Source organism: Triticum urartu, chromosome 7A, assembly GCF_056163025.1.
Source record: "Triticum urartu cultivar PI428250 chromosome 7A, HENAU_Tu73, whole genome shotgun sequence".
NCBI lineage: Eukaryota > Viridiplantae > Streptophyta > Magnoliopsida > Poales > Poaceae > Triticum > Triticum urartu.
In genome coordinates, this window is record NC_141879.1 from 498,274,532 (window position 1) to 498,298,548 (window position 24,017).

The window sequence follows — 24,017 nt, forward strand, 5'->3', positions numbered from 1 at the left end:
ACCGACGCCTATTAGCAGGCTCGCAGCCTTTTATTTACGCTGTTCGAAGAGAGAGAGAAAAAGAGTCGTTTATTAGGGCATTGCGTCCCATAGCAACTGCTGGGCGGCGGACTCGTCGGCGAAACCTCCCCGGCGAACCGACCTAAACCCTAACCTTCCAATGCCAGCGGCGATGGCCGGCGGTTCAGGCGGCATGGCCAGCGGCCCTCGATCCCTCGATTGCCGCAGCTTCTGGAAGGCCGGCGCGTTCGAGGCCCCCTCCGCCGCCGCCCGCGGGTTCCACGGTCCGTCTTCTCCCCCTCTGGTCATGCTTTCGTTCCGCGACTTCGACGTGGATCACGCTGCTGATGCTGCTGGCCATTCTCGCAGACATGCTGGAGACAGGGGACTTCGACCGCGCGCGGGTGCACCCCAAGTTCCTCCACACCAACGCGACCTCCCACAAGTGGGCGTTCGGAGGTTGGTGCCCCTCCGCCTCTTGTCCTTTCCGTTCCATTGTTTGTTTTGCTTTTGTGGTGGTCGAGTAGGTGGCGGGGGTTATTGGGGTTTTACACATTATAATAAGGGTGAAATTGCTGTCCCAAACTAAGGGGGCTAGCATTTAATAAAGGAAATTGAGAGAAGCTAGGCTTGTTCGACAAAGGGGGACATCAGGTAATCGGAATTGTGATCCTCTACTACTTTGGTGGGGTTGTGCAGCAAATGATGTTAATGTTAATTTTGTTGGATCAAGTGATTCTCAGTGGAAGGGGATTTTATTCAACTGTTCCAAAATCGATGGTGTACATTCATAGTTTCGCATGATGTTTATCGGTTTGCTGGCTTGCTGTTTGTACCAGTGACGTGTAGTAGCTTCGCTCCTTAGAATTGCACTTACATGTAGTTTTTCTCTATCATCTCAACTCTCGAGTGGATACATAGTAACTTAATATTATCTAGACCGGTGGCACCGGCTGATGTGATATCAGTACCTGTTTTGCTCTTTAGATCGGAGGCTGCATATGGTATGTCTTTATCATCTCGGGAATATATAAAATAAATTTGTATAACCTGAACTACGGCAATGCAAGGTGGGATAATTGTAGTTCTGTTATAATCCCTGTGGGTTTGTGATTCTAGCTGGATAAAGATGGTGTCTCCAGTTATCTAAAACCACAGGATTCCCATGCGTAACAATAAAACCACAGGATTGCCATGCGTAACAATCATATTTTGGTGCTTACTCCTTCAGCGCGAGGGCGGTAAGCTGATTGCTCAGTCAACTGTGTGTTCTCTAGGCTACAGTGCTGAGCATAAGGGATACTGTTGTTGGGATCCCACTCAGCTCCACATGCTTCGATCTGACATTCCTCACCCAGAGCACATTCTAAATTGATTCATTTCTACTCCCACCCATCTCCACTGTTTCGTGTTCTATGGTACGTTTGTGAGACCATCAGTCGATGCATATTCTTTACTCCAGCTCATTGCAGCCTCAGGTTTACTCTGATGTGACACGGGCATGATCACTCTGATTGCAATGCTCTTTTGCCCTAATGTGTGGTCCTTGGGTCCTCTCTGATGGCATCGAATTCCATGAAGCAGCTGTTCTAGTGAACGACTGCTGTGGCAGAGTTGATGGTGGCTGAGACCACTTGGCTTTGATGGAAGAATGTATTCTTTAGTATGCATCTTTCTGTTTAGAATGTTTGCGCTTGTCCATCTGAATTTATTGCTTTTACTAATACTAAAGAACGCATGCTACTTACAGTTCAAGGAAGAATGTAGTTTGGTGACAAGATGCAAATTAGATGTGTTGTTGGAATGTTCTTTTAATTATAATAAGCAGAGCAATTAGATTGTGTGGTAATTTCTAACATCTGTTTCTTTATCATACATGTTACTTGTGCTGCCCTGGTCGATTTTTCCTAACATTTACTCTCTTGTCCTTTTCTATTGCAGCTATAGCTGAACTTCTTGACAACGCAGTTGATGAGGTTTGGAATATCTGTTAGAAGTTCCATACATTTATCTCCAACACTGCTGGTCCCTTAGAATTGCCATAGCCTAGCTTGTTACTGGGCGAATTTTATGAATAGAAATAATTATCTTCTGATATGGTTTCTCAGATTTGCAACGGAGCCACATTTGTAAAAGTGGATAAAAGCATCAATTTAAAAGACAGTAGCCCAATGCTGGTTTTCCAAGGTACCCAGATACAATGCAAAACATGAAACTGCAATATGATTAGTGGAATAGGTTGATCAATACAATTTTCTTCACCAAGTTCTGCTAACTTGGAGCCACTGTCACAGACGATGGAGGAGGAATGGATCCTGAAGGTGTACGGCAATGTATGAGTTTAGGATTCTCAACCAAGAAATCAAAGACAACCATTGGCCAGTGTATGCATCGTTCTGTTTGAGTTGGAATATTTTATTACTCTGCTAATTAATTTTGGCTTTGAAGATGCATAGCCTAGTAATTGAGGAAACTGGAATGGAAAGTAATAATAATGTTGTTATATTCAGCATACTGCATACCATCTTAGTGTACTTTAATCCCTTTCAACACCTCGTACATTTATGATATTGTGTTGTACTGTTGAATAGTAGAATAACACACCATTTGATGGAAGTTATGAGAGGCTTGAATAAAGTTCTTACCGGTTAAATGCTCTTCATTTTTCTGTTAGTTTATATGATGATGGTATAGTGTGTAAGCATGTATGTATTCACTGATTATTTTTCATTCAAGCCTAAAAGGGTAGCTAGAAACCCGGATGTCTATAGTTAGGTATATGGTTCACCAAATTAAATAATGGAATGATCCCTCATTGATAACACGATTTTTTGGACTTATATTCCGCTGTAGTTCTTGGCTCACCTCACAAAAATTAGAATGACCTTTACTTCAATAGTTTAATTGAAGAGATCTGAAGGACTGGAGTATCACTGAAGAACTAGCCATGGACAGGGGTGCGTGTAAGCTTGCTATCCATGTGCCAGAACTATGCGTTGGTCGCGAGATCTTATATGTTTCACCTCTAGCCTACCCCAACTTGTTTGGGATTAAAGGCTTTATTGCTTTAATAGTTTAATTACCGATTCACACTTGGTATGAAATAGGTATATGGTTCACCAAATTAAATCATAGACTGATCCCTCATTGGTAGCAATATTTTTTAGACCTATATTCCACTGTAGTTCTTGGCTCACCTCACAAAAATTAGAATGACCTTTACTTCAATAGTTTAATTACCAATTTGCACTCGGTATGAGATGTTTCTGCAAATCCAAGCCTAAAGTATATGTTTAGAGTTTTAGTTCAACTAAATATTTAAGAAACTTTATTTTCACCTATTATCTAGCTACTTAATGCTTCATTTTCCTTTCTAAAACATTTGTTATGTCTATCAATTATTAAGTTCCTACCTTTGTCAATATACAGATGGAAATGGCTTTAAGACGAGCACAATGAGACTTGGTGCTGATGCAATTGTTTTTACTCGTGCAATCCGTGGGAGGTAGATAATCTTCATTCCAGTCATTATTGATTTGTTTCTAATTTTTATGGCATTTGTTGGATTCTGTGTATTTATCAGTGATTAACACAATTTCTTTCTCCTGCAGTAATGTTACCTTGAGTGTTGGCTTGCTCTCATACACTTTCTTGAGGAGAACAATGAAGGATGACATAGTTGTCCCTGTGGTATGTCATGTTGGACTAGTACTTTAGTAGTGTATCGTTCTTGCGGCTTTCTCTTAGGAGCTGACATTTTCTATCACTGTTACAGCTCGATTTTCAAATCCAAGATGACCACATTGTACCTTTGGTGTATGGTTCACAAGGTGATTGGGACAGTAGCTTGAAGATAATACTTGATTGGTCCCCCTTTTCTTCAATGGAAGAACTGCTACAGCAGGTGGCATTCGTCCCAGACAGTATTTTTAGTCCATTCCCCAGTCGTATTTTGAGATCAAGTAGTGAGTTTTCACTATCAGTATATTTGATTTTTCATGAATGAGTTAGCCAAATATTTTAGGTGCAAAGGCATGATATGATATTAAAGGTACAGATATGTTGTGTCTCTTGTTCAGCTCACATATAAAATCGATCAAATTTTTTCAACAAACTATGATAAAATATTTGTAGTTATCTATTTTTATTTTGATGGAACTTCCACCATTTAGCATATATATTCAAGAAAACTGAAAATATGTAGAAGAAATAGAGTTCTTTTTTTTTTTGAAGTTTTTAGATGCAAAGCAGCAGTTGAGCATCTTAGTGCGTCGTATATATGTTTTAGAAGCCTCCAAGCTCTCCCTCAAAACAAATCCATGTTAGGCAAGGGTGGGTAAGTGAACCAAAGATGTATTGATATTCATAGACTTGCGCTGTTGTCATAATCCAGATTGGCATGCTGGAGCTGATCCATACACATTTTCCTTCAGCAGTCTGCTCTTGTTTAGGCAACATCGAACTCAAAATATTGTCTATAGAGCAAACTAACAACAAATGGAATACTTCTAGTTTTGCAATTCTAGCCTTAATTTCTTTATTCCAAAATGGCATCGTGAATGGTTTTTTGATGCTATATAGCACATATGCTTGACTTTAGTTGGGGTTCTTTAATGGCTAGTTTAGTCGATTATCACATTTTCTGAATCTATACCCTGACCATAACAACTGCACAGTGATGTATACCTAGGCAACCGACTCTTTAAATGTGCATATATTGATAATTTCCTTGTCTGTTCAGTTCAAGGATATTGAGAGCCATGGAACTAAGGTGGTGATATATGATCTATGGATGAATGATGATGGCCTTTTAGAACTTGACTTCGATGATGATGATGAGGTAAATATTCCTGCAGTTTATGTTTCAAGTACAACACATTACCTTCACATTCTTGTAGAGAACATTTAAACAAGCATTCAAACTTGTTTTATGAAGCAAACATTGTTGCTGACGGGAATCCTGTGATTTTAGATAATTAACTACGCCACCTTTATCCTGTTACTCTGTTAGCATCACAAACTAGGGGAGAATAGAGCAGAACTACTTTCCCATGTATAGTAGACTGTTGCCCTCCCATGTGCATTTCTCTACAATTTTAGAAGTCTGAATTGGTGTTGACATCGGTGGAGGTGATGTATGCTGCTCCCTTCTCCATCCCACCCGTCCCATAACAATTAGCATCTACAAGCGGGCCCCAAAACCTATGCTGTTCCTTGCTCTCCTACGTCTTCGTTGATCTTTTAATAAATCGGAATAACTACGCAAATGCGCTAGCGGCAAAGGGGAAGGCCCCACAGAAAGTTATGAAGTGGACCCGGCCCGCTCAGGGAGTAATAAAGTTAAACGTTGATGCTAGTTTCCATTCGGATACTGGGGCGGGAGCTACTGGAGCTCTGCTGTGGGACTGCAATGGAATATTTGCTGGGGCATCCTGTTCTTATAAAGAGCTTGCTTTGGAGCTTGGACGTAGTTTCCATGGAGGCATGTGCCCTTCTCGAAGGACTGCGTCTTGCTGATGAGATGGTGATTCATTTGCTGGCCGTTGAATGTGACTCGATGGAAATTGTACAGGCCATGCTGGATCCATCAGAATACCGTGCTTCGGGAGCTGTGGTTACTGATGATTGTCGGAAGTTGATGACTTCTTTCGGCAAGGCGATGATTGTGCATTGTGCCCGGGAAAGCAATGCCGCAGCGCATAGGGGGAAACTTTCTATGGAATGGCGTGATCATCCTCCTGACTTCTTGATCCCCTCTCTTGTAACAGACATGATTATTGTTTAATAAATTTCACGGAAGTTAAAAAAATTGGAATAACGGCTGTTTCTTTGATTTTCCTAAAAATCAAAAAATGAGGCCATGCTGCCGATTTCTCCTAAACCAAGCAAGTTCTGTGTCTCTGAAGTATTCCTTTTGTTCGCTGCTGCCTGCTGGGATGGAGACATGTCCAGCGGGACCACACTACCCACATCTACCAAACCAAACAAGGCCGTGCTACCAACGTTTCTCTCTGTTTGCCGTTGCCTGCCGTGCCGCTGACATGTCCACAAAGGGGCACTGATCCATTGAGATCATGATGAGCAGCAAATATGGCAAACCTCTGAGCCCACCCTCGTGTGCATTGCCATTCAGCATGGTTGATAGGCACCGTATGGCTGACAAAAGCAATGGTCGCTTCATCCAGTTAATCCTGCTTTCGAAAAACAAACGGAAATGGTGCATAATGCAAATGAAGAATGATTTCTGTTTCATGCCTGTGGAAACCACCTTGCTGATCTGTGCAATGTCAAGGGAATAGGGAATAATTTTCCATGAGTCGCATGCTCTCTGCGGAACTGATGTTCATTCTAGGAAACTATCTGTGCGTACAGAAGCACATGTACTGTTGTTGTATTCTTATAGCAGAGTTAGGCTACTTGTGCATGTGTTCACAATTTTATGGGAAATCAACAATTGAGCAAGAATTATTGTTGTTCTTTACTTGAAAAATATGGCTGCATTTCACATTTAGACAGGTACATATTAGATCATGAGACAATAAAATATTGTTATTTAAAACTTGAGTTGTGGCAGAGCATGGGACATGCCTTCATACCACTCTACCATTCTTGTACTAATTGAAATGCTTATACCTTGTTGCTCAATTTCAGGACATATTACTTAGAGATCAAGCTAAAGCTACTGCGGGGACGACAAAGATCCAAAAAGAAATTATTGAGCAACATATATCCCACAGACTCAGATTCTCTTTGCGAGTAGGTTTTATTTCTGTACATTCTATTCTTTTCCCTATCTGCATATGACTAGTAATTTTTGTTTGTCAATTTACAGGCGTATACTTCCATCCTTTATCTTAAGAAGTATGCAAACTTCCAAATTATATTAAGAGGAAAAGTGGTTGAACATATAAACATTGCTCATGATCTAAAGTTCAAGAAAATGTTTACTTACAAGCCTCAAGTCACGCTTGATTCTCAAGTGGTAAGTAAATGTGTATAACAGGCACATGTGCTCTCATTATTTTGACAAATTTAAAGTGTGGGGTTTAAAGTTTGAAAATATCTTCCGAAAGAAACTTGCATGCCAGTATGCAAAGAATGACTATGTATTTGCAATATTCTCTAAAAAAGCTGAGTTGATTTGTACTCAACAATAAAGTTCCAAGAAAAACTTGCATATAGATATTAGAATGGTCTATGTATTTGCATCATTTGGTGAAAAAATATTTGATTTTAATTAAACACTAAAATGACAAGCCTGCCAAAAGGTTTATATGCTCTATTTTTTTTCACATAGGCCAAAAAATTTAAAATTCTGCTTGAAACTTTGCAGCTGCTAATGATACTCAACCATTTTACATGTTTTTTTTTCAAATCTTACATAAGCACGCGATTTTTTTAGCAGGGCTCAGGTTGCACACTTGAGATTATCATGTATAAATTGTACTCCCTCTGTAAACTAATATAAGAGCGTTTGGATTACTAAAGTAGTGATCTAAATGCTCTTATATTAGTTTACGGAGGGAGTAATAGTCATTTGGCCTCACCTTGAGGTTATCGTTTATAGTAGTCATTTCTTCCATGTGCTACTCTATTTCAGAATAGTCTGCATTTAATGCCATTGATACTTTGCTAATTGTTATCATGCCTATGTTGGCTTTCCTCTCCAATTCCATTATTTTGTCTGTTCGAGCACATTGTAGTTACAGAAACAGTCACTTTTGTTTAAAACTGCATTTTGACTGAAACTGTAGGTCTCAGTGAAGGTAGATGTCGGATTTGCCAAGGAGGCGCCAGTTTTGGGCATTTTTGGGATGAATGTCTACCATAAAAATCGACTAATAATGGTAACCACTCTATCCAGTTCTGGGATGTTTGTTTGTTTTTTCCCTATTATGTGTTATGCTGCTTGAATCTCAACATGTAGGCAGTGTTTTTCGTCCTGCAGTCTATAGTGAGAACTTATTGTTTTCCAATGGATCGGTGTGCCAGACTGACTGTCTTACATTAGTGAACAGAGGTAGTACTTTGCAACAAAGTGCCTTTGTTGCGCATTCTCCTCAAGATTTAAGTAGTGAATTCGTGGAATACTAGAATGGTGAAAGGATTCTTCTGTGATCACTACTAATACTTGCTTTTGTGTGTGAGAGTGATCATTTTTAGAAAGCATGCATGTGCATGTGGTCCCCATTGGTGTCTACTTACTGGTATAGAGGAACAGAATTCTAAGAAATTTATTTTGTTCATTGCAGACAATGGTAGTGAGTATTTAAGTTGATGCTAAGTCATTTTCGGGACTTAGAATGTAATGCAGATAGATGCTAATATTGGATTCTACAACCAGTGATTTCCCTCTTATCTTCCTAGTGAACATTGATAATTCCATAGCGTTATTGACTTATTGTATTTGTATCTGATAGTAGCAAAAAGCAAAAATGTTATTAATATTTTCCGGCATGTGTCTAGTTGCCATAGTAATGTGACTAACCAAATTCAATTTAATTCATAATGGATTTGTAAGTGCTAATCCATTTTTCTTTGAGAAAAGGATAAGCATCGTGACTCGTTGTATCATAGATCTGAGAAAATGTTATGTATAAGCCTAAGCCCCCACAGCCGGAAAACCAAAGGAGGCCCTATAGCTAATAAAAGCAGCTGCAATTTACTTGCACCTGCTGTAACCCGATACTTTGCCTCTGATTTGATCGTCTCGAGGAGGTCACTTGAAGGCAAAGGTAGCGCTATGAAAGATAAATGCACTCCTTTGCTTCCAGATCCATCAAGCAGTGAGCTGGATGAAGCAGCAAGTCCCATGCCTCAGCCTGGACGGGGTGATCCGATCACCGCCTTACACCAGGCGGCGAACACAGCGCTGGCCTCCTCAGGGGTGGGGGGGGGGGACCCTAAACCCTAAGGCAGTGCCTCATCCTGTAATGGCGGAAAAGTTACAAATATTTCACTTTCTTCTTGTTTTTTTTTGTTGAACATGATAGTTGAGATGTCAAAATGTGTATCACTGTTCAGCATATGTTTTTAATACCATATTAAGGTTCCGAGCTGGAGCTTATATAATACTCCGTCCGTCCCAAAATAAGTGACTCAACTTTGTACTAACTTTCCGAGCTGGAGCTTACTATCGAAAATGTACAATTTTAGCAATTCAGTTGTTGCAATACATGGTCTGGAACATTTTTTGTGTACAAAAAAACATCGGCATAACAAGTTGGCCAAAACTTATTTTCTTTATTAAAAAAAAATCCTTTGCAGCCCTTCTGGAAGGTTCTTCAGGAAGGATCGAGCAGAGGGAGGAGTGTTGTAGGTGAGTTTTATATGTTAAATACTTTTAGAAGTGTTACTTTAATTATTTTTCTCTGGGTTGACACTCATCATGGTTTAGGTGTACTTGAGGCAAATTTTATTGAACCGGCACATGACAAACAGGATTTCGAGAGGACTCCACTATTCATTCGTTTGGAAACAAAACTTAGACAAATTATCATTGAGTACTGGTACGTGTCTTGGGATGCTCAATCTGAAATAAAGATGCCTATATTCTCTCATCCTTATTAAGGAGATTAGAACCACATTTTAAATACTTGAACAAGCTTCATATTAAGGCCTCCTTTTTTTCATAGGATAGGAATGTTATAGGAATAGGAAAATCATAGGAAGTGAGATGACATGCATCTCAATTCCTATAGAGAAAGAGATGTCATTTGATGCATAGGATGAGAATTCTCCATTGAGTCTAAGCTAATGTTTTTTTCCTCCAAAATGTGAAGGATTGATTCATATCCTACATAGGAATAGGAATCCATTCCTACAAACCAAAGGGCTTCAAAGGATTTTTTTTCCTTTGCAAATCCTATCCTATAGCATTCCTATAGAATTCCTACAAACCAAAGGAGGCCTAAAGAAGAAACATGTTGCTGATCTCTCTTTTTTTTAGTGCTTTTTTGTTTTGTTTTATTAAACTGTTTACTGTTGGGTCAATACCTGGGATTGGGAAGTGAACTGTATTTGGTGTTACCACACCACATATACTGTGTCTTGTGTGGTAATACCACATACCATGGGTATTTTGCATGCTGACGTTTGTCCCCATTCTGCTTTGTATAATGTAGTTTCCTGCAATAATGGTGTTTTTGCAGGAAAAACAACTGTCATTTGATAGGTTACCAGCCAATGAATCCACAATTAAAAACACAGTATAAGGCTGCCAAAGGTTCAGGTGGTCCTGGACATGAGTTTCAGCAGAAATCATCGACTGCTCAGAGGATTGGAGTGCATTCATCATCGACTGCTCAGAGGATTGGAGCGCATTCATCAAATTTGCTACCGGAAACATATGATGATGCAGCAGTCTTTGGACTGAGAACTAATGGTGCAGGTATAAGACAAGCTCTATATAATGCTTCCTTTTTTTGCCTTCAATCGTTATACAAAAATGTGAGTCCATGCTGTGTGCTAAGCTGCCAAAAGGTACACTCTCTTCCGGTCCTACTTGGATTCATGCAGTTTCACGAAGTTTGAAGTGAGAAATAATTCTTACTTGAAATGTGATTCTCTGTTTAGCTTTTCTTGAACTCAAAGGTCTTTGTGCAACTAATTAGTGGTGTACAATACTGAATAAAAATCTTGTGATGCCCTGTTACCCTGTCAGGGCAAAAGCTGCCGGGCTGGTTGTCAAAAGGACGGACAAGAGCATGTCACTTATTTTTTCTGACCAAAATAAGCTTGTTCAAATTGTTTTAGAACATTTGTTTAGAATATTTGTACATGAAGAAGGTAAATCCTGTGGTAGAAATATAGACAAGTTATTTTATTTAGAGCAAGGTTCTGATGATCTTGTGAAGTATTTGGTGGTACGCAGATACTGTTTTCACTTACTTTCTTAACATATGACGACCAGAGCACCCTAACTTTTTTTTGCGTGTTTGAGAATCCACTCACCTTATAAATGTTGTTATTGTATACTTTATTCATGCTTGTTCTATTTTATTTTATCCAGGTTCTGGTTTGCAATTTTCTGGCCAAGCACAAGAAAACGGTACGAATTCAGCAGGCTTGGAAGAGGTTTGCACCTTTTAGTCTTTCAATTCGGTCATGTTCTAGTTTTACTTGTTTCCATTCTTGGACCCCAATGTAGCTCTTGTTGACAATAAACATGCCATCTGTGTCCCCACTCTCTTCACAAGTTCCCGAGTCACTGCTCCCTTGATATCATTTTCTGCTGTAATGCAAAAAGGCTTATATAATGTGCACAGCCATTGGCTATGTTTTGGCACTAGATGAGAGTGTTTACTCTTCACGGTTTAGCATGATGGCTAATATAATGTTAAATTCCTATGTTATACTATGCTTGATTACTCTTTTCACATGCACATATCTGATCACTATTCTTTTTATTATCATTTGTGGCATTTAGGATCTAGTCAATATTGCCTCTGATGGTGAACTTGATCCTAATTTCCTTGAGAAGCTGAGTGATGAAAACATTTCTCTGTTCACAAGGTAATTTCTTGATGATGGTTGATGAATTTATGTACATGGGAGAATATTTTTGTGTATGTGTGTGTGTATATATATATATTATATAATCTCCTGAATAGACTTTGTAATTAAATGTGTTCAAAATTCCTGTTTTGTTGTCAACATAATGTTGCTGTTTGTTTGTTATGTCTTTTTTCTCTATTTTGCATAAATCTAATTGCACCATCAGTTCTTTAGTTTATACATCATTTTCAGAAGTACCAATATTGATATGCTTGACTATTTTTGAAAATAATAATAAATAATGTTATCAATTAAGTATCAAGCCATTTAGCATGTATTTAGTTGGTGCAGTCCATTCTCTTATAACTTATTCATTATTCCAACAAAAGCCAAGAACCAACAGCCAAACTGTAGCAGCAAGTTAGCAAGCATAAAAATGTTAATTTAAGAGAAAGGGAAGAGGAAATCAGCAGCCTGTCATTAGATAAAAATCTGTAGGATAGTGGGGGATAGTGGAAATCAGCCGGCACTGCTAGAGCCTGAGAGGTATCAGGGACATATCGGTAATGAATCAGTATCAGATAGAGATACGCTGATTGCTGAGAGTATTCTGTATGTTAGCATACATTACAAAATTAATGTTAACAATATTACATGAATTGCATGTCTAGGGAAATTACAAACTTCAACTGCAGAATATTTTATTTTGAAGCTACTAAATTGGCTGGTTGCTACACTTTAGTTGTTTGCTATGTGTGAGGTAATTAGTGCTACCTTGAAATGTGGTGACATTGTTTTTGAGTGCCACGAGCCAAGCTACTATAGCCCTTAAATGAATAGTTTATGCATGACACCTTGGCATGTAATTGTATCGATAGGACTTGGTGATTGTTTGTGTTGTTTGAGATCACTCTTACCATTGTTGCATACTGAACCTGGAAGTACTCCTTTCAGGCGCGAGGAGCTTAAACAACGAGATACACAATTGAAGCAGACGGTATGTCATACCATTCAAAGTAATCAGCTAATAGCTAGCGTATTATGTTGCTAGATCAAATCAGAATTGTTCTTTTGTAGATTTTGGAGTTGGAGCATGAACTAGAGGAAACAAAAAGGAAATGCTCTCAGCTTTCTACTGAGCTGCAGGTGCGGAAGAGCCAGCAGCAGCTCCCGTACATGTGAAGGTTAGTTTGGCTACTTCTGACATATTCTTCTCTGTAAGTTCTTTCCAATTTGTCTATACCTTTGTTAATTTCAGAAATATAAATATAGTAAAACACCATGCAAAAAATTGATCTTTGACTTTGCTCAACCTTCAATTTGCAACTTTGACCATTTTTCAGTTAGTTTTCAATGATAAATATAAGTTTTACTGCAGACTTTCTAAAGCTCGTCTATTTTGGAACAGAGTTAATACTTTAATCACCTGTCGTGATCCGTCTTGGTTGAGCCTTGAGAGTCCAGCTCTGCGTTGTAGTTTCCAACCCGGCGCTACTCCCTACATGTAGGGTTAGAATTGCTTTTATAAGTATCTGATTCTTTCTTTTTCTGCAAAACCTAAACGGACAGGAGTTATGGTAATTCATTGAGCAGAAAATAGTTATCCAGTTTGCTACAGAGTACTCCCTCCGTTCCAAATTACTCGTCGTAGAAATGGATGTATCTAAAACTAAAATACATCTAGATACATCCATACCCGCGACAAGTAATTCGGAACGGAGGGAGTACATTCGAGAACATGAGTTGCATACCCGTTTGGTTTTATTTTATGACCCCAAAACATAGCTCAGATCTGAGTTCCTCTTTCGTTGCATTTTTTTTTGGAATCATTTCTTTCAGTTCCAATTTGGCAAAGCTTGATCTGGTTTTGGGCCCTCTAGATCATGGTTGATCATGTTCTGAATTGTCATTACTTAACCATCTAGAAAGAGGTGCTTTGGTTTAGCGTCCAAAACGTTGTGGCTAACCATACACCAAACGAAGCATGGTTGGCAACAGATAAGAAAAAACATGGTTGGCAAGGCACCAATGCCAACCATGACTGATGATGAATCCAAGAATATGGTCTCCTCCATCTGCGATACAAGAACATGGACTTAGTAGGCCTGCTACCTTGCTCTGTTCATGTTAATCAGATTAGGAAGAAAGACATGGAATTTAAAGAATGTCGGTAGTGAAAAAAAAAGGTGAGAGCTAGCTAACATTTTGCTCAAATTGATGACTAAGTGGTACCCCGTCAAATTTTTGAAAAAAGTAAAATCCATATCGTTGATGGAAGGCGCGTCATTTCACCTAAGCGTGACAGTGATTTATGGGCAAACAACGGGCTCGCCATATGGGGTGCTAGTGTAATCTTGCATGTTGGGAGTTGTTGCTTACGCTGAGTAAATGCATGATCTTTGGAAGTTGTTTGAATTAAAAAGAAGAAAATGAAAGGGTATACAAAGGAAAATGAAAGAATTATAGGCTTACCTTGTTGGGCCTAACCCCAGCTTTACCCAGCCGTGCATAGCCCATCCCCTGAACAGTTGTAACTGCATGGCGTTGTCTCAAGAAGAAACTACTCATGCAGTCCTGTGATCTGTGCGCCATATGCGATGAATTCCTCCTGTGAAGCGCATCGGCACGCCCTTTCGCTCCTCAGAATATGAGCTTGTGTAGCAGCCTTAGTTTCATGGAGAACGCCGACGGCTTTTGGTTCGTGTCGCCGCCACTGTTCCAAGCATCTTCCCGCCTCACTCCCCTGGAAGTCTTCTGATGAACCTCCAACACTCCGTCGATCTCCTCCAAGGCGTCACCCCAGACCGTTCCCGAGGCGATCTCCTCTGCCGTCCGTCGGCATTGTCAACGGCCTCGTACCCGTTCTCCTCCACTGCTTTATTTTCCTTCCTGTTCGCGTGCTCCATCGGAAGAAGGACTGATGACTTGATTCTCCAAGATCTTTCGAGTAAGAGTGCTTCTCATTCTCTTATCATTGATTCCCAAGGTGGCCTCCCGATATTCCATGCAACTTGCAAAACATATTTGAATCGGTGGGATTAGTTTTAGGGATTGAGGTGGTACTTTAATAGATTAACCAATTCACTTATATCAGCGCAAGGCGTGCTAGCTCAGTTGGCTACTGACTTAGGTAGTGAACGGGAGGTTCAACTCCCAACACAAGCATATTCCGAATCTACTTGTGCAAGGCGTGCTAACTCAGTTGGCTACTTGCCTCCTCTCCCAAACTGTAGCCAGACTGGCCACTATAGGTGGGCCGGATTCGTCCCGAATTGAGGCAGGCCAGCGACGGGACTGCGGATTGGGCGACAAAGCCAGGCTGCGGGTGACTGACTGATGGGCCACTATAGGTGGGCCGGCTTCGTCCCGAATTGAGGCAGGCCAGCGACGGGACTGCGGATTGGGCCACAAAGCCAGGCTGCGGGTGACCGACTGAGGCCAGGCCGGTGACGGGAGTGCGGGTTGATTTCTACAAAGGTTAGGGACTTTTTTTTGCAAAATGTCGCTACGGACCAAGAATTAGCAGGTATAGATTGGCTACCTGATCTGTAGAAATTTGAAACACAAATCGCTAACCAAACAACCTAACCGTACTGAAGGAACCTAGTCATGCTTACTATTAAACATTGATCTATGCTCTTCGTAGTTTCTCTGAACACTGAATATGTTTGAACCTGAAATTTACAGGATGATATGTAGTTGTAGTGCTTTTGGAAAAAAAAAGATTGTCTTGGTGTTGACTTGGATGTGGTGTCCACTAGTGTTGTTTGCACCCTTGCACTAACAAATATGGAAGTTCCATACTTGCCAAAAAATTTCTGCTTAGCTTGGATCCTTTCATTTAGATTTCGGGTTGCAAATTGCTAGGTTCACTGTATTTATATTAAAAAGGTTAGTACCTTGACTTGCAATGATTTTTAGAGATGTAAGTGGACGCATCCGCGACATCCGTGAACGCCTGCTTTCCTTTTTTTTTGTATTAGCTTGATTTTTAAAGCAACATTGATTAGCTTATTTTTCCCAGACGGCCGCGGGTGCCGCGGATGCGTCCACTTACATCCCTATTAATCTTTAACTCCGACAACTTAAGAATGTGAAGGGAATTCTAGGTCTAAGTGAATACTAACGATTATTTAGGGAACCGAATGATGAAGATTTTTGTGCTGTCAGCAGCTTAACCGAATCTCCATCATTGCTGATCACTCTTATGGGTCTTTGAAATGAAATCACCATCTTCTTTGGTTTGAGGGACGAAATGAGCTGGTGCAGCACTAATTGTAATACTCCCTCCGTCCCAAAATAAGTGACTTAACTTTATACTAACTTTAGTATAAAATTAGTACAAAGTTGAGTCACTTATTTTGGGGCGGAGTATAATGTTAAATGATGGTGGGGAGTAACTTACCAACTTATCTAGGACCAGTGCATTCCTTGAATCGAACATGCCCATGTATTTAGATGACCAAGGGTGCGTTTGATTCATGCCCAAGCCAACCCTACCAAAATTTTGGTGAAGTTGCATTTGAAGTAGGCAAACGGCATGTGCACATTTTTTGTGGGGCTATTATCAAAAAAATTGTACATGACCTAAAAAATGGGCACAAATCCACAAACGGAACATACCCCAAATAGTAACCCATCTTGCCTCTCTTAATTTCCCTTGATTCAAATTCTAGTGCGAATGAACCCAGTGATTTCTTGAGGTTCTGTAAATGCAATTACTTGTCCATTGTCTTCGACAATGACACAATAAGCATATTAAAATGCTTATCGATAATATTGAGGAGCCAGAATTTCTGTGTCTAATACCTTAGGCATATATTTGCCGGTAGTGCCAGACGTTGTGACCATTTTAATTGTTTCAAATGATCACATATGCTTAAGGTCTGTGACTCAAATAGTTGATTGAATTTTGTGCAAGTTCAAAGCATCCTTGATTTATCCTTGGAATCCATAGCAGAAGTAGAATGTTTGGTCAGAGAGGCATTGGTTAAGACAAAATTGTTTTTTTTTCAGGTTATTTCATTAAGGATGCAGAGCAGCGACCAAGGCTAATGAAGAAACCACGGTGTGAAGTGCTGACGTTGTTCATATTCTTGCTAGTACCAAACTGGGTCCACGCTTAGGAACATTAGGAAGGAAACTAACTGCGCGTACCAACAGCATATGGTTATCAGATGTGTATATGTCACGATGTCTGGTTGCAACTGCTGTTTCGTGCTCGGGATCAAAGACAATTGAATAATCGAATACTACTTGGTAGTCATATTATCAGTAATTTCCTTTGGCTATATTTGATGTTTACATGTGGCTTGTTTATACCTGAAAAAATCACCATGTCAGCACTCAACATGGAACACTCGGGCTCGAGTGTTCCATAACTGCAACAAGCAGCAGGTTAATGAAATATCCTTGATACTGGATGAATTCCAGCAATGGTTGCTAGCAAGGAGGTCAACATACATCGCAATACACCCAACACGTGCTGTAACACGTCTCCACTGCACAGCACGACGGCCTGGAACGGGAAGTCCAAATCGAATCTTAGGCCAGTAAGCGATGTATGTTATCCCAAAGGCCATCCCAAACCTGACGGGCAGCGGCGAAATGTAGCTACTACAAAAATTCCAGCAATGACGCGGCACGCACTCCCCCACCCGCATCACGCGGCCCTCGTCACGCACTGACGACATGCAATTAGTCACGCGTCGCTCCTTCCGGGATACTTCCCCCTTGACAACCCCTCCACACCAAGGAACCGATTGTCCAATTTTGCCAGTCACGCACGCTTCGGACGGCTGAACCCGGCGCACGATGCTCAAGTGCTCCCGTCTCTGCGGTACCCACCGATCAGTGTAACGGCCCGCACGAGCACCCCTACACCTCACCTACCTGCGAAGAGCGGCATCACACGATACCGGCGCGCACAAGTAGTCGCCAACCAGCCATGATAGTATATAGCACGAACCTTCCTTCCTCGAGCTCCCCCCTGCCCTCGCCTCGCTGCCCCATATCACTGGCTGGCTACTCTGGCGGCGTCGTGCTAGAGCGGGAGAGTGTTCCGGTGTACCACGTGCTCGTGCTTGGAACGCCGTACGTGTCCATGGAGATGGAGACCCCGTTGGCGCAGGTGATGGATGGCCTGATCAAGGGGCGGGAGTTCGCGACGCAGCTGCAGGGCCTCCTCCGGGACTCCCCCAAGGCCGGCCTCATCATGGACCAGATCCTCCACGCCTTCTCCCGGGCCATGCACGCCGCCAAGGCTGCGGCCGCTGCCACGGCTGCTACCAGCGGTAGTGAGAGGTCCTCGGACGTGCATAGCGAGGTCACCGATGGTGCGAGCGGCGGCCGGAAGAGGAAGTCCGCCGCCGCCGGAGGAAACCGCAAGGCCTGTCGGAGAAGGTGAGGAAAGCTCGGGCTCACGATTCTTTGATTTGTTTGTTATGTTATTCTTGACATAATCTCCCTCGTTAATTAACTGGATGTTTGTCCAGTCATGTGATTATAATAAACTTCTTTTCGTAATTTGGCGTTGCAGGACCCAGCAGTCGTCCGTCGTCACGAAGAGTGTGAAGAGCTTGGACGACGGGCAGGCATGGCGCAAGTACGGGCAGAAGGAGATACACAACTCCAAGCACTCGAGGTACGTTTCTCTGCCCGCCAATGATCATCACTACTAGTAATAAACCGCTAAAAACCACCAAGTGGAACGACAAACAGTGCTCCTACCAACCATGCCTGCAATCAATCCCTCGACGTCGACGGGTCTCCGTCAACTGACAAGCGCCGGGCGTGAACGTGTTTCTTCCGCAGGGCCTACTTCCGGTGCACGCACAAGTACGACCAGCTGTGCGCGGCGCAGCGGCAGGTCCAGCGCTGCGACGACGACGAGGGCATGTTCAGGGTCACCTACATCGGCGTGCACACCTGCCGGGACCCCGCCGCCGCCGCCGTGGCGTCGCACATGCTCCACCTCACCGGCGCCGCCGAAGGCCTGCACGCCGGCTGCCACCTCATCAGCTTCGCGCCCGGCAGCTCCACCGCCGCCGCTCCCAGCACGACCACGACGACGATGACCTTGAACGCCAAGCTGGTCGACGAAGACGCCGCGACGGGTTCCGGCCTGCAGGGCATGAAGCCTGAGAGCGGCGACCAGGAGGAGGTGCTGAGCAGCCGCACCCCCGGGAACTCTGCCCAGCACAGCACCGCCGCGGCGGCGACGGCGACGGCTCCTGCTTGGCCCGACCAGGGAGACGTGACGTCCACCCGGCAATACGGTGGCGCCGTTAACTTTGGAGAGTACCTTGATGACTACACGTCCCTCGGGGACCTAGTGTTCTACGTCCTCGATCATTGATCCGTCGAGCTGTGGATCGACCGATTTGTCGCGTGTAAATGGAAATAATGGCTGTGCGGATCGTCGATCATCTTGAGCGGCAACCACTGCGAGTCGTAGTTTAGTTTGTACAGTTTATTTTCGTCTCATGACAATTAGAAGCTGAAAGTTGGGTATTGTTTTAGTTGAGCCGAGGCTTTTGTCTCTCCCGAGTGACTGAGAAGTGAACAGAATTTTTAGTTTATTTTGCACTCCACTCCACGACTTTATGTAAATTTTAGCTTCATGTTTCTGAATTTCCTTCTATTCGAAGAACAATAATGCTAAACATATAAAAATTTACACGCAATTACATCCTAACTAGGATTCTTTCTTTCTAACTAACCTCCCCTGATTTTCACATCACGAGGCAGATGTCCTGACACATTAATGGCCGTCAGAAACATACATTATGTACGGCGTTTCTTCCTCGGTGAAGCCGAGTGTTGAGGCTTCTCTGCGACACAGGTGCCAGAAATAACGGTGTACGGGGGCAACCGTGACTCCCACACCAGCTCAAACTTCATGGGCAGAACAACAGAGCCTGATATTATATCTCCAAATGTCATCCTGGGGAACTCACCTGGTCCTGGTCCGGAAGAGCCCCTTCCACCGATCAGCAACATGAACCGAAGCGGGGCAGCCGCCGCCGCCGACGGCGAAAACCTGGTGATGTCCACGGTGCTGCCTTTGTCAAGAAGAGCTCTCGGATGCTCACCGAAGACGGACAGGTTCGCCTCCATGACCGTTCTGTACAGCTTCAGAACGCGGCTCCAGAACTGGACATTCAGGTTGTTCCTCAGCATGCTTGAGTAGACGTTCAGATGCACGAGCGACCCCTCCATCATCGCCGCCAGCTCCTTCCCTATCAGGGCCAGCCGCGGGTGGTCCGCCGGGTCGGAGCTCCCGAACGCGAGGACCTTGAAAAGGTAGCCGTATTCCTCTCGTGAGAAGCTGTTGATCCGGACGAGGTTCACGGTTCCAAACCTTGCTAGCCTCTCGAGCCGGCTTATGATCACCACCTTGCTCCCTGCGCCGGTGAGAGCTCGGAGCAGCGAGTGGAACCCGCGCCATTCGCTGCCATCCACGTCCGACCGGAACTCGACGACGATCAAAGTCCTCACCGGAGTAGTGGTAAACCTGCCACGGTCGATGCTCTGAATCTCGCATCCGTCGACGTGGACGATGGAAGGGAAGCGAGAGCGGATCCGGTCGTCGGAGCAGACGCTCCACACCAGCGTCTTCTTGCCCACCCTGCGGCCGCCGATGATGGGCAGCACGGTCGGAGCCCCGGGCGGCGGCTGGCCGTCCTGCATCAAGACGTTGATGACCCGCTGCCTCTCGACCCGGCGCCCGAACATGAAGTTGTCGATGTGAAGGTAGCAGCTGTACGGGCTGCGGAGCATGCGCTCGCAGCCTGCTAGGAGCGCGATGAACTCGGCCATCTCCGCAGAGGCGGTCTCCAGAGCTCTCAGCGCGGTCTGCACCTCTTGGCTGGCAGGTGTGCTACTGAATCTTCTGAAATCCATGGAGTGTGAGGAGCCGCTCACCTCCGGTTGTGCTCCGATCTGCTCCAGGGGGCCATGGGTGTCCAGGGCGTCGTACCCCTGGTACATGGCTTCCGTGAGCGCCTTGAGCTGCAGCAGCATCCGTGAGTTGGTGATGTATCGCCCCTCGGCCTCCTCGACGATGGTGTGGACTCTGAGGAGGAGCCGGCGGAGGGACTCCAGGTTCTCCTTCTTGTTCGGGCGTGCCTGGCCTCTGTACTTGCTGATGAGGAAAGACACGAGCCGGCCGGCTAGCTCGCTTGCCACCGCGGAGACGGCAATCTCCATGAGTTTTTCTTGATACGGAGAAGGTGTGTGTGTCACAGCGAGACGAACACGCTCACATATCATGCGTGAGAGAGGCAAGACGTGGCGCGATTGTGGTGATCGACGTGCAAGACTGGGAAGCAATCCTCTATTATTGCTTCGACTTCAACGATGTTGACCCTTGACCCCCCATATTTTGCCCACGTGTCTACTCCTAATGACCTGGGCAGCTACTTCCTCCATCCCATAAAAGCAACTCTAGTAGACCCCGCATCCCGCCGGCCCGCAAAACACGTTTGCAGTTCGTGCAAAACCGTTTTTGCGGACCGGCGCGGGCTGGCACAGATGCAGACCCCTCAAATGGATCCGTAAAAAAAAATATTTATGGAATATTTTTTTTTACGGATCGGCTATGCGGGTTCTGCTCAGGCATCATCGTAACGACCCGCAAACAGGTAAACTACAAATATCGCATTTGACATATGATTTCACAAACAAGTCCAAATTCAAACGACATAAACAGTTTTACGCGTAAATAGAAGCCAAGTTCATTACGGCTAACGCAAAAGAGGGCCTTGCAAAAGGTTTGTGCCCATGTCTGGCATCATCTTAATCGATTTTCACTCCGCGCCATCGAGTCCACCTTGAAGTTCATCGACGCCACCGAATCCACCTCGGCGTTTGTTTCAACTCCCGCACAAAAATCATCCACATTGCCACCATATGGAGCGGAGAAAACATCACCGGAACTGTAGCACGGACCGGCCGACGCCACCATTCTTCTTTTCAAGATTTCTCTCCTTGCCATGTTTTGGTGAGGTTGTCCATGTAATTGCGGTTCATTGACATGATCTTATTCTCTTCGGCGAGCAACATGGACATGGATATGTTTTCGGCGGCGCATGCCCTTCTCTTCTCGATGGCAGCTTTGCGCAGCCCCTCTTCCTTGAGCAACTGCCACTTTTCTTGCTTCTCCTTTGCCTTCTTTTCGGCCAACTCTTTCTTGATCTCCAACGACTTCAACAACATCGACTCGTTGGATTGCACCATGGCATCAATCTTCTCCCTCAAGCTTGATGCTTCTTGCTCTCTCTTCATCTTCTCCTTGGTCTTCTTGTCGTCATCGGGCTTGTGCAAATGTCTTGGGCCATCCTCATCCTCATCTTCATCCATGTTTGTAAGTGAGCCTCTCTTTGGTGGGGATTCTTTGTCGATCAACTTCCACTTCTCGCACTTTTGGAGCAACTCCCAACAATGCTCTACTTTGAAAAATTTGCCTTCCGAAACTTCCATGTCCTTATATCTATGTTGAGCAATCTTGTACTACGCAATATGAACAAAGTGATCCAATCATTTCCCATGATGCAATATGATGATGCACAATTTGAACAAAGGCAAAACAAACTCACATAGTCAGACTCCATGGTGCCACTTGGAGGTGCATTGCGTACTTACTCCAAGCAAGCTGCCCAACGGCTGTACATAGGCTTGATATTCTCCCAACGCCCTTGAAGCGACCGAAATGTGCGTGGAGTCCTATTGGGATGATTTGCCATAATGCGGAAGTATTGATCTTCGATCCTTTGCCAATATCTCTTGAAAGTTTGAGAAGTACCCGTGCATGCATCAAGAGACACCGCACTCCATGCTTGAATCAAAACTTGATCTTCCAAGATTGTGTAGTTCTTCGATCTTATGCTTTTCCCAGATTTTGCTTGCGATTGTTCAAACGCTTCCGCTTCGATCTCCTCCAATTCGTCCGCACAACCATGATCATCCACACCGCCCTTCGTTTCATTGTAGTCGAATGGTTCACGCGACGCCCTCGATTCAATCGTACACTAATCATACACGCAAATGTGTACGATCAAGATCAAGGACTCACGGGAAGATATCACAACACAACTCTAGACACAAATTAAAATAATACAAGCTTTATATTACAATCCAGGGGCCTCGAGGGCTCGAACACATAAGCTCAAATACACAAGAGTCAGCGGAAGCAACAATATCTGAGTACAGACATGAGTTAAACAAGTTTGCCTTAAGAAGGCTAGCACAAAAGCAACATTGATTGAAAAGGCAAGGCCTCCTGCCTGGGAGCCTCCTAACTACTCCAAGTCGTCAGCGGCCGTCACGTAGTAGTAGGCACCCTCGGGGTAGCAGTAGTCATTAGTGGTGTCGTCTGGCTCCTGGGATCCGTCATCTGGTCGCAACAAACGGGTATGGGGGAAAAGAGGTAGCAAAGCAGCCGTGAGTACTCATCCAAAGTACTCGCAAGACTTACATCAGATCTAAACTAAGTATGCATCTGTATCAAAGGAAATGGGCTATATCTGTGGACTAAACTGCAGAATGCCAGAAAGAAGGGGAAAGCCTAGCCTATCGAAGACTAGCATCTTCAAGCATCTTGCAGCATATAGAAGAGTACAGATCAACATAATGTAAAGTAGTAGTGTTATCAACTTCGACCAGAGATCCTTTCTCGACTCCCTGCGAGAAAGCAATCCCAGAGCCATACTATCCATTTCTCATTCACAATTCATTTCTCATCACAAGTATCCAGTTCTAGTTGTATCGATCGGGATACAACTCCAAGTGTCCGTTACCGTAGGACAGGCTATCGATAGATGTTTTCTTCCCTGCAGGAGTGCACTAACTTACCCATCACGCTCGATTAACTCCGGCCGGACACACTTTCCGGGATCATGCCCGACCTCGGCCAAACAATACGCCGCAACCCGACCTAGGCTTAATAGAGAGGTCAAGCACGCCGGACTAAACCTATGCCCCCAGGGATCATGGGCCATCTCCCCAGGAACTCCTGCATGTTGCGTACGCGGCCGGTGAGCAGACCTAGCTACCTCCTTAAACAAGGCAGGAGCTTACGCAGTCTAACCCGGTGCACGCCACTCAGTCGCTGACGTCAATTAAGCTTCGGCTGATGCATACGACGCAGAACGCCCATGCAATGCACACGTGATGGTTAGTGCTATCAGGCCAGAGGCCCCTTGATCAAATATCCAAACCTGTAGTAGATTAGGAGCACACGGTAAGAGCAGAGACTCACGATCGATGTGACCCCGTCGCCCCGTCACGAGTACTTGCGGCAAGGGCTAAGAAGGCCCGGCCACGTCTCGTAAGTATCTCGCGGGCACCTTCCAGGTCAACCCGACTCCACATCACTCGCTATTAAGCTCGCACGGGTACCCCTCAGGGCCGACCCATCTTTAGTAACATGGCTCAGTGCAAAGTCATAGTAACCATAGTAACTGTGTGTCTAACACCAAGGGGAAAATGATAACCCACAAGTATAGGGTATTGCAATAGTT

General features: G+C 43.9%; 3 protein-coding genes across 4 annotated transcripts; 2 read left to right on the plus strand and 1 right to left on the minus strand.

Annotated features, from left to right (window-relative positions):
* The first annotated feature begins 38 nt into the window (after positions 1 to 38).
* Positions 39 to 16,787, plus strand: LOC125517950 (protein MICRORCHIDIA 2-like). 2 transcript variants are annotated; one of them, XR_007287855.2, is made up of 21 exons: positions 39 to 284; positions 370 to 459; positions 1,942 to 1,976; positions 2,109 to 2,187; positions 2,295 to 2,384; positions 3,430 to 3,505; positions 3,612 to 3,690; positions 3,776 to 3,904; positions 4,742 to 4,840; positions 6,652 to 6,756; positions 6,833 to 6,982; positions 7,755 to 7,847; positions 9,268 to 9,319; positions 9,398 to 9,509; positions 10,152 to 10,390; positions 11,012 to 11,076; positions 11,429 to 11,514; positions 12,451 to 12,493; positions 12,574 to 12,680; positions 12,905 to 13,000; positions 16,513 to 16,787. XR_007287855.2 is itself a non-coding variant. In XM_048682908.2 (20 exons), exons 1-19 carry the CDS (start codon positions 161 to 163, stop codon positions 12,676 to 12,678), a joined length of 1,851 nt encoding a protein of 616 aa, XP_048538865.1. In that variant the 5' UTR covers positions 40 to 160; the 3' UTR covers positions 12,679 to 12,680; positions 16,513 to 16,787. The 2 variants fall into 2 exon arrangements, 1 of the variants encoding a protein (XP_048538865.1); XM_048682908.2 differs by lacking the exon at positions 12,905 to 13,000 and having other exon boundaries at positions 40 to 284.
* A 641-nt stretch (positions 16,788 to 17,428) lies between these two features.
* Positions 17,429 to 19,088, plus strand: LOC125517952 (transcription factor WRKY45-2-like). Its single transcript, XM_048682910.1, has 3 exons — positions 17,429 to 17,898; positions 18,035 to 18,139; positions 18,310 to 19,088. The coding sequence occupies exons 1-3, from the start codon at positions 17,444 to 17,446 to the stop codon at positions 18,851 to 18,853; spliced, it is 1,104 nt and encodes a 367-aa protein (XP_048538867.1). The 5' UTR covers positions 17,429 to 17,443; the 3' UTR covers positions 18,854 to 19,088.
* Positions 19,089 to 19,149: 61 nt separating this feature from the next.
* Positions 19,150 to 20,795, minus strand: LOC125517951 (disease resistance protein RGA2-like). The gene has a single exon (XM_048682909.2). The coding sequence runs from the start codon at positions 20,767 to 20,769 to the stop codon at positions 19,282 to 19,284; it is 1,488 nt and encodes a 495-aa protein (XP_048538866.1). The 5' UTR covers positions 20,770 to 20,795; the 3' UTR covers positions 19,150 to 19,281.
* Between the last annotated feature and the right edge of the window lie 3,222 nt (positions 20,796 to 24,017).